General features: G+C 42.2%; 1 protein-coding gene across 23 annotated transcripts in view; it reads right to left on the minus strand.

Annotated features, from left to right (window-relative positions):
- Positions 1 to 18,382, minus strand: part of bptf (bromodomain PHD finger transcription factor) — a 139,482-nt gene that overhangs the window by 90,067 nt on the left and 31,033 nt on the right. For all 23 annotated transcript variants that reach the window (XM_078529001.1, XM_078528999.1, XM_078528990.1 and 20 more), the window contains exon 3: positions 433 to 656. In XM_078529001.1, coding sequence (XP_078385127.1) covers positions 433 to 656 — 224 coding nt within the window. The remainder of the gene's footprint in view (positions 1 to 432; positions 657 to 18,382) is intronic.

Here is an 18,382-nt window from a genome sequence, read left to right on the forward strand (position 1 = left end):
ACAAAAACAAAATGCTGGAAAATACAGAGATCAGTCAGCATCTGGATAGAGAAAAGGCATAATGGTTTTTACTAAGGTTACACATGAAATGTTCATTTGTTTATTTTCATTTAAGTGTATTTGCAGCATTTTCTGTTTCTGCTCAAGATTCATTATTTTAGTCACTGCATCCACAATTTATTACAGACAAACTTTGTCAGTAAGCTATTTGGTTCTCCTCCCAATGTACAACAAATCTGTATTCAAAAGCTGAACAGATCATCCTTTATTTATCCTGCAAAATGGCCTCCTTCTGCACTGTAAAGATACTATGATATTGAGTTTTGATGAGGTATTGATGTTTAACAGTTATGACAGAGGAGCAGCAACCTCCATTTTCAAATCTGAAAACAAGTACAAGTCAGCAACCCTCTTCAAGTCAACTTCACTTACCATTAGCTGCACTGAGACAAGATTTATTATTGCCACGAACTTTATTGGTCAGGTCTTCTGTAATGTCCATATGCCGATGAATTTCATCACGCATTTCTTCCAGTATTCTGCAGAGGTCATATTCCCAGTATTCTTTGTCCAGAGATTCAATAAGTTCAGCCAACTGCACCTTTGAACTGTAATACCATACTCTTTTATCCTTTTCATCTTCTTTATCTTCTTCACTAAAAGAAAAATAAATCAATTTATATGAACAAGAGCATGATGACATTCAGGCTGAGGCTACCAAACACAGAAAAAATATGGTAAGGTTGTGTTAGCACAGGACAAAGCAGCAGCCTCAAGCCATGTGATCACATTAGTTTTGCTTCCCATACTGCACCAAGGTGGACAGAAGTCAAGTGACTTGTTAATGTACATCAATATAACTGTTGGATTCCAAAATTCAATTACATAGTAAAATCAGAAAATACTTGGTAGGTTTACCAGCATCTGTGGAGAGAGAAAAACAGAGCCAACGTTTCAGGTCAATGACTTTTGGTCTGAACTGCTCTGATCAGTTCTGACAAAAGGTCATCTACCTGAAACATTAACTTGCTCTCTCCATAGATGCAGACATATCTGAATATTTCCAGCACTTAGTGTTTCTGTTTCAGATTTCCATCATCTGAATATTTTGTACAGTTAATCTTTCATAGCACCATACTCTTGCTTTGGTAATTCCTTATCATGCCTTCTAATACTACTTAAAATTAGACTGGGGGAAAAAGTTTGGCTTCCCAAAAGGATTTTCAAAAAAAAAAAATCAACTGATTTGGTACGTGCTGTTATAATCCAGAATGCCAGGTTAGTGAAGGATAGAACTGAAACCTGATCTTTACAAATTTACAAAGCTTTTATTTCAAAGCACATATTACAAACATGTACCTCCAATTGCAACAACCCCAGTTTCTGTCTGTTCCAATTTATAGAAGCACAAATGAACCCCAGCTAATGCCCACCACCTGAATGAAATTAAATGCAATTAACATAGAATTAACCTGACAAAAATAAATTTACAAGTACAGACATGATGCCACAGCACGATAAACAAAAATAATATTGCATCAGTTATTAAACTTAGCAGGAATATTAACAGAACAAAACTGATACTAGAAAGCAACTAGTACAAAGTATTTATTGCATCTCACATAACCCTATTTTGTCCTAAGAACTCCTATATCAAACTGTAGCCACTGGCAGACCATCAGCAAATGTCTAACATTAAGCCATCATACAGCCCTAGCCACTCAAACAATGAAGTTATCCATTTATCATTGGGAGCAGCACAAGTTGGTCAATAAATAACTAAGCTTTCCTGCACTTAACAGTACTAACTTACAATGTAGACTGCAACTTTCAAATAATATATGTGAATTGAAAAGTATGTCCAAGTTCATAGTTGCCCAATAACACATTCTCTGATGAGACCCAGAAGTATGCATCCAAGTAAAGCGCTGTTTCATTCAATGCAACATCTTTTGAAGTCAAAAAAACATTTTTTTAAAGTTATGGAGGTTGAAGGCATATCAGTGTGGCCAATGTGCAGCTTTTTTGTTCCTCAAATACAGCTCTTTGATTTCTATATGAATAGTATACATACATAGTATACATGAACAGAATACATCATGGAATGTATTCACCATCAACTGATCCACTTCAAAACTGGACAAACAATACTCCTTTTTATTCTGGGTGTCCAGCGTTGCTTTGGACAGCAAAGAAACCATAGTAATCAATTCCAGGATGATCCCATCTGCCCTCCCCCAATCCCCACACCTCCAGGCCAACTCTCTGGCAAGTGGGCCAGACTTTGGGAAAATGTCTGGGGCCATATTCTTGGAGAAGGGGAGGGACGTGCCAGGATTCTGTAATTACAAAAACTCTCGAAGTATGATTGGACTTTAGTCACTATATTTTTCATCAAAATGCCACAGGGACACTGAAAAAAAATTCATCACTGAATACTGAACAGCCTTTTCACTGTAATGAGAATGGCAGAGACTGCAAACCACAGGCTGCAGGAATTTCCTCAGGTTTCTCCCAATTCACAGCTGTGATTTTGGTAGAAATTCTGGAGACACATGAATAAGGGTTCCGTTGATTCTGTGCTGACCAAACAGAAGAACTTGAGGTATAATTCTATGACTAATTCTCAGCAATGCTTTTATATTACATATAGCATTCATGAATGCAGATGGCCTTATCCTTGTGGAACACAGCAGTGGAAGTGCACTATTGGTGTCACTCTCCCAGAACTCAAACTGTAATATAAAAGGATGTAACAACTGCATATCTTCTGTCACAAAACATCTCTATTTAGCTCTTAAGGTTTGAAAAGTTAGCTAACCCCCATGTACAGAGCGCATTTAAAGCCTTACCTATACATTTTACATGGCACTGCTCTACCCTACAACTCTTTTAGCTCCACAACACAGTTCTCCTCTATTCTTAACAATTTGAAATATCTCAAATATATGATGCATTGCACCTCCTCTGTTCATCAGTGGCAAAGCTTCACAAATTCTCTCCCAACACCCCATCTCCATGCGACCTAATCTCCCCTACCTTTAAAAGCCTTCTTGAAATCTCTTCAACCCTCTAACTTCCTATGAAGCACCTCGAAACACTGCTATACTATGAATAGTTGCATGTTGTGGGTAGATTCAGAAGGTTCACAAATCTTCTACACTACTGGATGGAAATATAGAGGTAGAGAGAGAGTTTTTTTTTACAAGACTGATTTTGTTTCAATTACCCATTCCAACCAATACCAATAACATTCTCAATGAATTCCTGCAACATCTCTGCCACACTGCAAGCCCATGAATCCTCATGTTAATCATAGAGTCATAACAAGTTTACAGCACAGAAGGAGGCCACTTGGCCCATCATGTTTGCACTGGCTAAAAATAAAACAGCCACCCAGCCTAATCCCACTTTGCAGCATTTGGTCCAAAGTCCTGCAGGTTACAGCACTTCAAGGGCACATCCAGGCACTTATTAAATTAGATAAGGCTTTATGTCTCTATCACCCTTTCAGACCTCAAGTTGCAGACCTGTACCACCCTACGGCTGAAAAAAAAACTCTCATCTCCCCTTTAATTGTATTGCGTATCATTTTATATCTAAGCCCCTAGTCATGGGCCCTTCCCATCCACTCTATCCAGGCCCCTCTCAATTTTGTAAATTTCAAATAAATCTCCCAGCAGTCTCCTCTTTTCAAAGATGAACAACCCCAGCCTATCCAATCTTTCTTCAAAGTTGCACTTTCCCAGACCTGGCAGCATCCTCGTAAATTTCCTCTGTACCCTGTCTAGTGCAATTAAATCCTTTTTCTAATGAGCTGACCAGAACTGCACACAGTACTCAATTGGCGGCCTAACTAACATTTTATATAGTTAAAGCATAACCTCCCAGCTCTTATATTCTATGCCTTGACTAATAAAGGAAAGGATTCCATATGCCTTCCGAACCACCTTATCGACCTGTCCTGGTACCTTCAGGGATCTGTGGACATTCACTGCAAGGTCCCTCACTTCCTCTCGACTTCTCAGTGTCCTCCCATTTATTGTGTACTCCTTTGCCTTGTTTGACCTCCCTAAATGCATCACCTCACATTTGTCCAGGTTGAATTCCATTTGCCACTTTTCTACCCACTTGACCAGTCCATTGATATCTTCCTTCACTCTACAGCTAACCTCCTCACTCAACCACTCAGCTAATTTTTGTGTCGTCGCAAACTTCTTGATCATTCCCCCTATATTTACATCCAAATAGTTAACTTACAGCACAAAAATCAGGGGACCTAGTACTGAGCCCTGCAGAACCCCCCAGAAACAGTCTTCCAGTCACAAAATCACCTGTCAACAATTACCCTTTGTTTCCTGCCACTGAGCCAATTTTGCACCTAACTTGCTACATTCCTCTGGATCCCATGGGCTTTTATTTTTTTAAACCAGTCTGCCATTAGGACCTTGTCAAAAGTCTTGCTAAAAACGATGTAGACCACATCAACTGCACTACCCTCATCAATCCTCCTTGTTACTTCCTCAAAAAATTCAATCAAGTTAGTCAGACACGAGCTTCCCTTAACAAATCTACGCTGACTATTCTTGATTAATCCATGACTTTCTAAGTGGCAGCTTATCCTGTTTCTCAGAATTGATTCCAATAATCTGCCCACTCCCGAGGTTAGACTGACTCATCCCTCACTCCAATTTTAAACAAAACTTCAACATTAGTCCTCCAATCCTTTGAGGTGTCAGCTGTGACTCAGTTCATAGCACCCTCGCCTTTGAATCAGAGGGTTGTGGGTTCATGTCCCACTCCCGGAAAACCAAAAACTGTGATTGTACTCGAAAAAGTTGCAATCTGTGACTGTTGATAACTCGAAAGAGTCTCCAATCCTCCAGCATCACACCTGTATCCAATGATTGGATACTGATGGTCGGACCTTCCGCTATTTCCACCGGTTTCTTTTAACAGCCCGGAGTACATTTGCTCTGGCCCTGTTGATTTATCCACTTTCAAGGGTGCTAATTCCCTTAATGTTTCCTCTCTCCCTAGGTTTATCACAACCAGTATTTCACACTCCTTGTTAACTACAACTTCTGCATAGTCCCTCTCTTGTGATGGAAGACACAAAATATTCATCAAGAACAATATCTAATATTCTGCCTCCACACATAGGTTACCTTTTAGATCTTTTATGGACCCTACTCTTTCCTTAGTTATTCTCTTACTCTGTATTGATAAAATATCTTGGGCTTCTCCTTGATTTTGCTTGCCAATATTCTTTCATGCCTTCATTTTGCTTTCCGAATTTCTTTTTCAACTTCACCCCGTCCACTTTCTTATGCTGCTCTCGGCTTTCTGTAGTATCGGGTTCTCGGTGTCTGACCTAAGTTATCCTTTTCTGCCTTATCTTACTCTCTAAGGTCTTTGACATCTGGGGGCTCTATATTTGGCCATCCCACCCTTTTTCTTTGTGGGAAGAGGGTTACCCTGAACTCCATGAATCTCCCCTTTGAAAGCCTCCCACTGCTCTGATATCAATTTACCTTCAAGAAGCTGTTTCCAGTCCACTTTCGCTAAATCATCTCACCTTAGTAAAATTGGCCTTAGCCCAATTTAGAATTTGAATTCCTGTTCTTTTCCCTTTTCCAGAATTATGTTAAATCTAACTGAATCACAAATATAACAAATATTTTGCAACTGCAAAGGAACAACAGTGTTTCTCACAACTGCAGGAAATTCTACATCAAAGTACAATTTATTCATTGAAGCAGCTTGTATTGCCAACACCTCTACTTGCAGCAACATTGCTTTGAAATTATTTTAAGACAGAGTCCCATTATAATTATTAAAAGCTGCATCACAATGTGTAATGCATTAACATCTGAAGATTTTCCACACCTGTTGCAACAATAAATGTTTGAGATGAGGAGAAATTTTTTCTCTTGAGGGTTGAGTGTCTTTGGAACTCTCTTCCTCAAAAGGCAGTGGAAGCAGAGTCTTTGAATATTTTTAAGGCAGAGCCAGATAGATTCTTGATTAACAAGGGGGTGAAAGGTTATCAGGGGTTGGCAGGAATGTGGGGTCGAGGTTACATTCAGATCAGCCATGATCTTAATGAATGGTGGAGCAGGCTCTAGGGGCCGAGTGGGCAACTCCTGCTCCAAATTCATATGTTCATATGTGGTATCATACAGTGGACATCTTGATTACAGAAGAAAATAAAGGTTAATGTTTAAGATCACCTCAATTTGTTTTAATGAACATTTCAATAAAAAATTTTCAACCTGATATTCGACCAAATACCTTCCATGTTTTAAAGTTGTGCTGTTAGAAGTATATGGGGGCTAGAGTGAATGAAAGATATTCAACTATTTTGCCCCTCATTTCACATTAGGTTATTTTCAATCATATTAGATGGATGATCTTCTTTCCTCCTCAGTTTGATCACAAGCTTCATGATATACATGTCTGGGAGATTCAGTGGCACCAGAGTTTGAGATAACGCTGAGCACCATTCAATGTGCTCGCCAAATATTATTTGGCTGCTTGGATGTTTTATCTACCAGTCAAGTTTCTACTGGTTTAATTTGTTAGATTTGGTACCATCACAACAACTTGCATTTAGACAATGGCTTTAATGTAGGAAAATGTCTGAAGGTTCTTCAGAGTAGCGAGAAAAATAGAGCACGCTGAGTCAAAAGAGATGTTGGGGAGGTGATGGGAAACAGGTAACTGAAACTTGGTCAAAGAGGTGGGCTTCAAGAGCGGTCTTACAATGCCAAATCAGCACGAATTCAAAGGATGACAGAACTGGAAATAAATAGCAAGATAATCCATAACGGCTCCATCAGAAAGCTTTGATGTTTAATGAAACTTTTCGTTCCATCAAAAGTGTTACAAAATCACTTTGCATACAATGAATGCTATTATGTTTATATGTGGCAGTTATTTTGCGCAAAGCAAGATCCCACAAAATAAATGTTCACAACCTAAATGCGATGGACTTGATTGAGGGAGGATTGTTAATAAGATACAAAACCTCAGGTACTTTTTTTTGATGAGAGGAGGAAACAGGATCACGATCCAGAAACCCAAACCTAACTGCTACCTTTGGTCAAATAACTTGTTAGTGCCCAACAATCAAGCTTACACTTGAAGAATGGCCATTTGCTCTAGGTAACTGAAAGTCTAAGGTAGCTATAAAAAAAAGAGAATCCAACCTTCAAAAAAAAGGAAACGATTAAAAAAAAATTCAAGATACAAGTTCTTCAAACTTTCAGTGAACAGGTTTTATACTACTACCAGCATATGTAAATTTTAGACAACCAAAAATGGCTTCAATATTTCCACTAAAAAGCTACATTCACTAATGTCCTTTAGGGAACGAAATCTGTCGTCCTTACCTGGTCTGACCTACATGTGACTCCAGACCCACAGCAATGTGGCTGACTCTTAAATGCCTTCTGAAATGGCTTAGCAAGCCAATCAATTGTATCAAACTGCTACAAAGACTCAAAAAAGGAATGAAACAGGACAAACCACCCGGCATCGACCTAGGTACCGGAAATGATAATGGCAATTGCAGTCCTGTTGACCCTGCAAAGTCCTCCTTACTAACATCTGGGGGCTAGTGCCAAAATTGGGAGAGCTGTCTCACAGACTAGTCAAGCAAAGGCCTGGCATAGTCATCCTCACGGAATCATACCTTACAGATGTCCCAGACTCCACCATCACCAGGTATGTCCTGTCCCACAGAGAGACGGTGGCACAGTGGTATACAATCGGAAGGGAGTTGCCCTGGGAGTCCTCAACATAGACTCTGGACCCCAGGAAGTCTCATGGCACCAGATCAAACACTGGCAAGGAAACCTCCTGCTGATTACCATATGCCGACCTTCCTCAGCTGATGAATCAGTATTCCTCCAAGTTGAACACCACTTGGAGGAAGCACTGAGGGTGGCAAGGGCACAGAATGTACTCTGGGTGGGGGACTTCAATGTCCATCACCAAGAGTGGCTCGGTAGCACCACGAGTGACAGAGCTGGCCAAGTCGTAAAGGACATAGATGCTAGACTGGGTCTGTGGCGGGTGGTGAGGGAACCAAGGGGGAAAAACATACTTGACCTCATCCTCACCAACCTGCCTGCCGCAAACGCATCTGTCCAAGACAGTATCGGTAGGAGTGACCACTGCACTGTCCTTGTAAAGACGAAGTTCCACCTTCACATTGAGGATACCCTCCATCGTGTTGTGTGGCATTACCACTGTGCTAAATGGGATAGATTTCGAACAGGTCTAGCAACTCAAGGCTGGGCACCCATGAGGCACTGTGGGCCATCAGCAGCAGCAGAATTGTACTCGAACACAATCTGTAACCTCATGGCCCAGCATATCCCCCACTCTTGCATTACCATCAAGCCAGGGGATAAACCATGGTTCCATGAAGAGTGCAGGAGGGCATGCCAGGAGCAGCGCCAGGCATACCTAAAAATGAGGTGTCAACCTAGTGAAGCTACAACACGGGGCTACTTGCGTGCCAAACAGCATTAGCAGTCAGGGGTTAGGCAGAGATAAGCAATCCCACAACCAATGGATCAGAACTAAGCTCTGCAGTCCTGCCACATCCAGTCATGAATGGTGGTAGACAATTAACTCACTGGAGGCGGCGGCTCCGCAAATATCCCCATCCTCAATGATGGAGGAGCCCAGCACAGCAGTGCAAAAGATAAGGTTGGAACATTTGCAAAAATCTTCAGGCAGAAGTGCCAAATGGATGATCCATCTCGGCCTCCTCCGGAGGTCCCCAGTATCACAGATGCCAGTCTTCAGCCAACTCAATTCACTCCACGTGATATCAAGAAACGGCTGATGGCACTGGATACTGCAAAGACTATGGGCCCTGACAATATTCCAGTGATAGTACTGAAGACATGCTCCAGAACTTGCTGTGTCCCTAGCCAAGCTGTTCCAGCATAGCTACAAGGCATCTACCCATCTATGAGGAAAATTGCCCAGGTATGTCCTGTACACAAAAAGCAAGACAAATCCAACCCGGCCAATTACCGCCCCATCAGTCTACTCTCATTCATCAGTAAAGTAATGGGAGGGGTCATCAATAGTGCTATCATGTGGCACTTGCTTAGCAATAACCTGCTCACTGACGCCCAGTTTGGATTCCGTCAGGGCCACTCAGCTCCTGACCTCATTACAGCCTTGGTTCAAACATGGACAAAAGGGCTGAACTCCCAAGGTGAGGTGAGAGTGACTGCCCTTGACATCAAGGCAGCATTTGACAGAGTGTGGCATCAAGGAGCCCTAGCAAAACTGGAGTCAATGGAAATCTGGGGGAAACTCTCTGCTGGTTGGAGTCATACCTGCACAAAGGAAGTTGGTTGTGGTTGTTGGAAGTCAGTCATCTCAGCTCCAGAGCATCACTGCAGGAGTTCCTCAGGGTCATGTCCTCGGCCCAACCATCTTCAGCTGCTTCATCAATGACCTTTCTTCCATCATAAGATCAGAAGTGGGGATGTTTGCTGATGACTGTACAATGTTCAGCACCATTCACAACTCCTCAGATACTGAAGCAGTCCATGTCCAAATGCAGCAAGACCTGGACAATATCCAGGCTTGGGCTGAAAAGTAACATCCGCACCACACAAGTGTCAGGCAATGACCATCTCCGACAAGAGAGAATCCAACCATCGCCCCTTGATGTTCAATGGCATTACCATCACTGAATCCCTCACTATCAAAGTCCTTGGGGTTACTATTGACCATAAGCTGAACGGGACTAGCCATATAAATACTGTGGCTACAAGAGCAGGTCACAGGCTAGGAAACGTGCAAAAAGTAACTCACCTCCTGACTCACCAAAGCCTGTCCACCATCTACACGGCACAAGTCAGGAGTGTGATGGGATACTCCCCACTTGCCTGGATGAATGCAGCACCCACAACACTCATGAAGCTTGACACCATCCAGGACAAAGCAGCTCACTTGATTGGCACCAAATCCACAAACATTCACTCCCTTCGCCACCAACGCACAGTAGCAGCAGTGTGTAACATCTACAAGATGCACTGCAGGAATTCACAAAGGCTCCTTAGACAGCACCTTCCAAACCCACGACCACTACTATCTAGAAGGTCAAGGGCAACAGACGCATGGGAACACCACCACCTGGAGGTTCCCCTCCAAGTAACTCACCATCCTGACTTGGAAATATATCACCGTTCGTTCACTGTCACTGGGTCAAAATCCTGGAACTCCCTTCCTAACAGCACCATGGGTGTACCCACTACAGTGGTTCAAGAAGGCAGCTCACCACCACCTTCTCACGAAGAACTAGGGATGGGCAATAAATGCTGGCCCAGCCAGCGAAGCCCACATCCCATGAATGAATAAAAAGGAATCTTAAAAAAATTGTTTGGAAGGGGGAAAATGAGAAAGCTAAGATTTTATCCCCCTTCCCTCCAAAAGCCAAAGTGGGTTACAGCTCCACCAGTTCTGCAGTTTCTTGATACTTTACCCAAGGCGCCAGTCAGAGGCCCTAACAGCTACAGGAGACCACTGAGCTGCAGTAAGTACCTAACATCCCTAAATGCATTTGAGAGAAGAGTAAAAAACATTGCTGACTTTCCCATCCTTTATAGCTTTAGAGTACCTACATTAATTATAATGTCTGGTTAGGAGGCTTAGAGGGGATGTGAGGAAGAAATTTTTCACCCAGAGGGTGGTGAGAATCTGGAATTCACTGCCTGAAAGGGTGGTAGAGGCAGAAACCCTCATAACATTTAAGAAGTATTTGGAAGTGCACTTGTGATGCCATGGCATACAAGGCTATGGGCCTAGTGCTGGAAAATGGGATTGGAATAGTTAGGTACTTGTTTGACTGGCGCAGACTCGATGAGCCAAAGGGCCTTTTTCTGTGCTGTAGACCTCTATGACTCAAAGATCCACTATCTCACAGAAGAAAAAGCCTCAAGAATTGAGAAAAACCCAAATGATTCCACTTTGTGCATAATTCATTACCAGTGTCATAGGCTCTTCACATGAAAATGTACAGTGATTGTTTCAGCTAGCTGTTGGTCTGTGATTCCAGTCAGCAGAATAATGATCTTGAGGAAAAAAGGAAAGAATACTCCAAGATACAAAATTACCCAACAGAATCAACCTTATGTTCATTTTTTTTTAAAGAGCAATGCTTCAGCATATTACATGAACTGAAAAGAATTTCAATGCTTCAAAGCAATGCTTCAGCATATTACATGAACTGAAAAGAATTTCAAACATTGTCAAAGATGAACGTAGGAAACAAAACTACCAACACTTCAACTCAAGACAGTCCGAATTAAATGAAAATGATCATACATTAAAAATCAATTGCAAGCATGTTCATTAACTGTAATGATAAAATTGCTTTTTCATTCATCAAACATACAAAATATTACACAAGTATTTTTCTGTAGTTCATTTGGTGCAGTGGCACTCTCGTCTCCAAATCTGAAATATGAAACCAAAGCCCCATTTGCCTGTCCAAGTAGATGTGGAAGGTTCCATGGTATATTTAAAAAGGAGCTGGGGATTCTCTTGGTCTCCACCCTCAAATGACACTGCCAAAAAAACACTGGCTGTAAAGTGCTTTCTGCTGTGCCAAGGACCTGGGAAATGCTACATCGATGTAACTTCTTTCTTCGTGGAAACACTGAAGATCACAGGAACAGAGCAGTCATTCAGTCTGTTCTGCCACTCAACTCGATCATCGGTGATCTGTATCTTAATTTCCTTTACCAGTTTTGGTTCTATATTTCTTTCCACCCTTACCTAACAAAAATCTATCCAACTCAGTTTTAGCATTTTCAATTGATCCCCAACATCAACAGCTTTTTGGGGGGGAGAAAGTGTTCCAGGTCTCCAATGCCTTGTGTGTGAAGAAATGCTAACTGACATCACCCATGAATAGCTTAGCTCTAATTTTAAGGTTATGTTCCCTTGTCCTGGACTCCCACCAGAAGCAATTGTTCCTCTCTCTATCTCTCCTATCAACTTCTTTGGTCATCTTAAACATCTCAATTAGATCAACCCTTAATCTTATATACATGAGGGATGCTAGTTTATGGAGCCTATCCTCATAATTTAACCCTTTTAGCCCCAGTATTATTCTGGAGAATCTGCGCTGCACCTCTTCCAAGGTCAATGTATCTGACCTAGGTGAGATGCCCCAATGAACACAGTACTGCAGATGGAGTTTAACCAGATTATTTAGCTATATTAATGCAAGCTTTTTGTTCTTCATTTACAGGATGTGGGCGTTGCTGGCTAGGCCAGTATTTATTGCCTATCGCTATTTGTCCTTGAGAAGGTGGTGGTGAGCTGCCTTCTTGAACCACTTCAGTCCCTGTAGTGCTGTTAGGGAGGGAGTTCCAGGATTTTGACCCAGCAACAGTGAAGGAATGACGATATATTTCCAAGTCAGGGTGATGAGTGGCTTGGAGGGGAACTTCCAGATGGTGGTGTTCCCAAGTATTTGCTGCCCTTGGCCTTCTAGATGGTAGCGGTCATCGGTTTGTTGGAGCCTTGGTGAGTTTCTGCAGTGCATCTTGTAGATGGTACACACTGCTGCCACTGTTCCTCAGCAGTGGAGGGAGTGAATGTTTGTCGAAGGGGTGCCAAACAGGCTTTGTCCTGGATGGTTTCAAGCTTCGAGTGTTGTTGATCCAGGCAAGTGGAGATGGTGAGGGGTGGTCAGGAGATGAGTTACTTGCTGCAGGATTCCGAGCCTCTGACCTGCTCTTGTCGCCACAGTATTTATATGGCTAGTCCAATTCAGTTTCTGGTCAATGGTAACCCCCCAGGATGTTGATAGTTGGGATTTAGCAATAGTAATGCCATTGAATGTCATGGGGTGATGGTTAGATTGTTGGAGATGGCCATTATCTAGCGCTTGTGTGTGGTGCAAATTTTACTTACCACTTGTCAGCCCATGCCTGGACATTGTCCAGGTCTTGCTTCATTTGGACATGGACTACTTCAGTATCTGAGGAGTTGCAAATGGTGAACATTGTGCAATCATCAGTGAACATTCCCACTTCTGACCTTATGGTGGAAGGAAGGTCATTGATGAAGCAGCTGAAGATGGATGGGCCTAGGACACTGCCCTGAGTAACTGCTGTGGTGATGTCCTGGAACGGAGATGACTGACTTCCACAACCAACTTCCTTTGTGCTAGGTATTACTCCAACCAGCAGAGAGTTTTCCCAATTCCCACTGACTCCAGTTTTGCTAGGGATCCTTGATGCCACACGGTCAAATGCTGCCTTGATGTCAAGGGCAGTCACTCTCACCTCATCTCTCTGAGTTCAGCTCTTTCGTCCATGTTCGAACCAAGGCTGTAATGAGGTCAGAAGCTGAGTGACTCTGGTGGAACTCAAACTGAGGTTATTGCCTTCTAAGTGCTGCTTGATAGCACTATTGATGACTCCTTCCATCAATTTACTGATGATTGAGAATAGACTGATAGGGAGGCAATTGGCTGGGTTTCATTTGTCCTGCTTTTTGTGTACAGGCATACCTGGGCAATTTTCCACATTGCCGGCTAGATGCCAGTGTTGTAGCTGTACTGGAACAGCTTGGCTAGGGGCGCACCAAGTTCTAGTATTATTGCTGGAATATTGCCAGACCCCATATCCTTTGCAGAATCCAGTGCCTTCAGCCATTTCTTGATATCACATGGAGTGAAAAGAATTGGCTGAAGACTGGCATCTGTGATGCTGGGGATCTAGCTGAAGATTATTGCGAATGCTTCAGCCTTATCTTTTGCACTGATGTGCTGGGCTCCTCCATCATTGAGAATGGGGATATTTGTGGAGCCTCCTCCTCCAGTGAGTTGTTTAATTGTCCACCACCATTCACGTCTGGATGTGGCAGGACTGCAGATTTTAGAACTGATCCATTGCTTGTGGAATCGCATAACTCTATCACTTGCTGCTTATGTTATTTGGCATGCAAGTAGCACTGTGTTGTAGCTTCACTAGGTTGACACCTCATTTTTAGGTATGCCTGGTGCTCCTCCTGGCATGCCCTCCTGCACTCTTCATTGAACCAGGGCTGATGCCCCAGTTTGATGGTAATGGTAAAGTGGGGGGTTATGCCTTGGGCCATGAGGTTATAGATTGTGGTTGTATACAATTCTGCTGCTTCTGATGGTCCATAGCGCCTCATGGATGCCCATTTTTGAGTTGTTATATCTGTTTGAAATCTATCCCATTTAGCACAATGGTAGTGCCACACAAAACGATGGAGGATTTCCTCAATGTGAAGGCAGGGCTTAGTCTCCACAAGGACTGTGCAGTGGGTCACTCCCACAAATACTGTCATGGACAGATTAATCTGCAACAGGTGGATTAGTGAGGCCACGGTCAAGTAGACTTTTTCTATCTTGTTGGTTCACTCACCACCTGCCGCAGACCTAGTCTAGCAACTATGTCCTTTGGCACTTGGCCAGCTCAGTCCGTGGGTGGTGCTACCGAGCCACTCTTGGTGATGGCATTGAAGTTTCCCACCCAAAGTACATTCTGTGCCCTTGCCACCCTCAGTGCTTCCTCCAAGTGGTGTTCAACATGGAAGAGTACTGGTTCATCAGCTCAGGGAGGGGGCAAGTACATGGTAGTCAGCAGGAGGTTTCCTTACCCATATTTGACTTGATGCCATAAGACTTCACGTTGTCAGGAGTTGATGTTGAGGACTCCCAGGCAACACCCTCCCAACTGTATCCCAGTGCCGCCATCTCTGCTGGATTTGTCCTGCCAGTGGGACAGGACATACCCAGGGATGGTAATGGTGGTGTGTGGAGCCTGATCTGTCAGGCATGATTCCGTGAGTATGACTATGTCAGGCTGTTGCTCGACTAGTCTGTGAGATAGCTCTCCCAATTTTGGCACAAGCCCCCAGATATTAGCAAGGAGGGCTTTGCAGGGTTGACAGAGCCGGTTTGCTGTTGTCTTTTCCGTTGCCTAGGTCAATGCCGGGTGGCCCGTCCAGTTTCGTTCATTTCTATTGACTTTTTAGTGATTTGATACACCCGAGTGGTTTGCTAGACCATTTCAGAAGACATTTAAGAGTGAGGATAGCAGATGGGATTTTATGACAATCGGCAATGGTTTCATGATCATCATTGGATTTTTAATTCCAGATTTTTATTGAATTCAAATTTCACCATCTGCCATGGTCAGATTCGATACCGGATTACCAGTCCAGTGACAAAACCAGATCACCACCACTTCCCCCATGGAGTATGGAGTTACTAAATGCAACTATATTCTCAGTACTTGAGCGTAGAAACATCAGAACAGGAGGCCATTCAAAAATAAACATTTTTAAAATAATAAAGATTAAAATAACACAAGATGCTGATTTTAAAAAGAGCCATTTATCTTTCCCTTTTAACCCCAACGTGACTTTCTACACTCTAAACTTTAAAAAAATTAAGTCATGGAATGTGAGCTTCAGTGGCAAAGTTTCTCAATAATCCCTAATTGCCCTTGAGGTGGTTGTGAGCCACCTTCCTAAATACAACCGAGTGACCTGCCAGGCCATTTCAGAGGGCAGTTATGAGTTTTTTGTTTTGGATTTCCATTGCCTTGGGTCTGGAGTCAGATGTAGGCCAGATGGGGCAAGGACGGCCCACTTCCTTCCCTAAAGGGCCTGAATAAACCTGATGCATTTTTAAACAGTCCAGTAGTTTCATGGTCACTAATATTGATATTGGCTTTGTTTTATTCTAGGTTTATTTAGTTAACTGAACTTAAATTCCCCAACTGCCTTGGCGGGATCTGAACTTATAAGCAGGACATTAACCCAGGCCCCTGGATTACTAATCCAGCAACATAACCAGTATGTCCTCATACCCCATATTAATATTGCAGCACAGATTCATAGCAGCTATCTGGCATCTCACTGAAGTGGCATTCAGGTTTATGAATCTTAGGATGATGTCATCACTGGGTACCTCAGGGTTAGAATTAAATAAAGGAGATAAGCAAAAAAAAAAAGCACGACATTCATTTGTAATGGTTGATTTCTTCTGTATATTGTGTATGTTTGCTGTACGGATGATCATTTCTTTATTATCTCTTTGTTCTATATAAAATTTCCCAATCTGATTACCTCAAACTCCCTTTCCTTTCCCCTCCTCCTAGCGACACCTCAAGGCAGACTCAGCAAAGTTATCTGGTTTCTAAAACAAAAACAGAATTACCTGAAAAAACTCAGCAGATCTGGCAGCATCGGCGGAGAAGAAAAGAGTTGACGTTTCGAGTCCTCATGACCCTTCAACAGAACTGGTTCTGGTTGAAGTTCTGTTGAAGGGTCATAAGGACTCGAAACGTCAACTCTTTTCTTCTCCGCCGATGCTGCCAGACCTGCTGAGTTTTTCCAGGTAATTCTGTTTTTGTTTTGGATTTCCAGCATCCGCAGTAGTTTTTTGTTTTTATCTGGTTTCTAACTGGGTACTGCTCTTCTCTCAGGCATCAGCAAAATCCATAACCTCATTTCAGAGGAGCCCATGTATCACATACTTTTATCAAATTATACTGCAGGATATCACCCCCATAATCATCTTGGACAGCATCATCTAATCCAACCTGTCCCAAATATTTTGAAATGTTTTCTAGGAAGGTAGGATTTCTAAAAAGTTGGGGGAAGGTCTGGTCACTCCAATTTTTTTCCCTGATGTCGCTTCCAAGCTCTTCCAAGAAAGTTCACAAAATTACAGTTTGAGAAGGGAAAGGTAATTATCATATCCACACCCTTAACATACGATGGTACGGTACCCTAGTGATGATAGTGAACGAGGGACCTAAACGGTGGAAGTGCTAAGTTGTGAAATTGAATTCAATAAATTTGATTGTCAGCCAACTGCAAAATTTGAACATGAAATCTACAGGGTTGCCATAAAAAAATGCATATATGAGTTCACTATTATTCTTCAGGACAGGAAACCTGCCACCAACTGCCTAGTCTGGCCTACATTTTAACTCCAGACCAAACACACAATGTAGCGGAAAGAGCCAGGCGACTGGAAGCAGACGTACAATAGCCAATGCCATTGTGTGATACAACCAGCAACAATCAAAACAGAGCATCTAAAAACCAATTAGAACCTGTTCTGATGAAGAGTCATACAAACTCGAAATGTTAACCCTGTTCCTCTCCACAGATGCTGTCAGGCCTGCTGAGTTTTTCCAGCTATTTTTGTTTTTGTTTATTATAGAACTTAAATTTACTGTTTTTGGTCCAAAAGCAGAGAAGTCAAAACTTACGTATGTTAATCTATGCCTCTCATATTCTAAACGCTTGTCAAAATTCAGTGAAGTCCAGGCGAAGCAGGGTTAGAGAATAGGGGAATCATTGGTCCAGGATGCATTGGTGGATGAAGATAGTCAACTCACATTGTGTACATGGATTTTCAAAAAGCCTTTGACAAGCTGCCATACAATAGGCTACTTAAGATAGAGTCCCATGGAAATAGTGGGCAAATCTTGGGTTGGATTAGGAATTACTCATGTTCCTGCGTGGAGATCAGTATCCCACGAGATTCTGCAGCTATTGATGTTTGGATGTTGTTCTCCTCATTCTTAATGATCTGGATGCAGGCATTGGGGAAATGTCCAAAATTTGTGGTAACAATATTCATTTGTGAGCGTGTTAGGATCTTACTTGAAAAAAATATTATAATCCGATCTAGACGCAATGCAGAAATGAGTACAGACCCATGTCTGTCATGTCTCATTTAGTATCAATAAATGTGTGCCAGGTGCACAGGTGGGGCTAACCCTAAGCCATGTGTATGCCACGGAGGGTTCCAAACCAAAGACTATTAAGCAGGAAAGATAGCTTGGTGTTGTTATAAATGAATTACTAAAGTTGCACAGCCAGCATCATGAGACTATAGTAAAAGTATTGAGATGTATTGTGACTATCAAAATCAGCATAAAATGAAAAGCACTATAGTATATTGTTGCTCTACAATACTTTGGTTGAAGCTCATCTAGAGTACTGTATCAATTTTGGTTCCCTCAGTTGGTGGTTGATAGAGGCTCTGAACTAAGTTCAGAGAAAGGCCATTAGATTTATACCAACTTAAAACATCCTTTGTTATCAGGATGGAATGAGAAAGTTTGGACGTTTTAACTCTGCAAGCGCAAAAACTTTGCAAAGATTTTTTTGAAGTCTTTAAGAAGTCTAAGCAAGGATCTAGGCTATGTCCATATAGATAGACTATTTGAGTTTGATAGCTTGGAAAAAATAAAGGATGTGTGTACAAGTCACAAGGACAGTCACCTGTTGGATGTCAGGTGGTTTTCATTTTCACGAAGATTACCCATTTTTAGGA

This window comes from Cetorhinus maximus, chromosome 24 (genome assembly GCF_964194155.1).
Source record: "Cetorhinus maximus chromosome 24, sCetMax3.hap1.1, whole genome shotgun sequence".
Taxonomy (NCBI): Eukaryota; Metazoa; Chordata; class Chondrichthyes; order Lamniformes; family Cetorhinidae; genus Cetorhinus; species Cetorhinus maximus.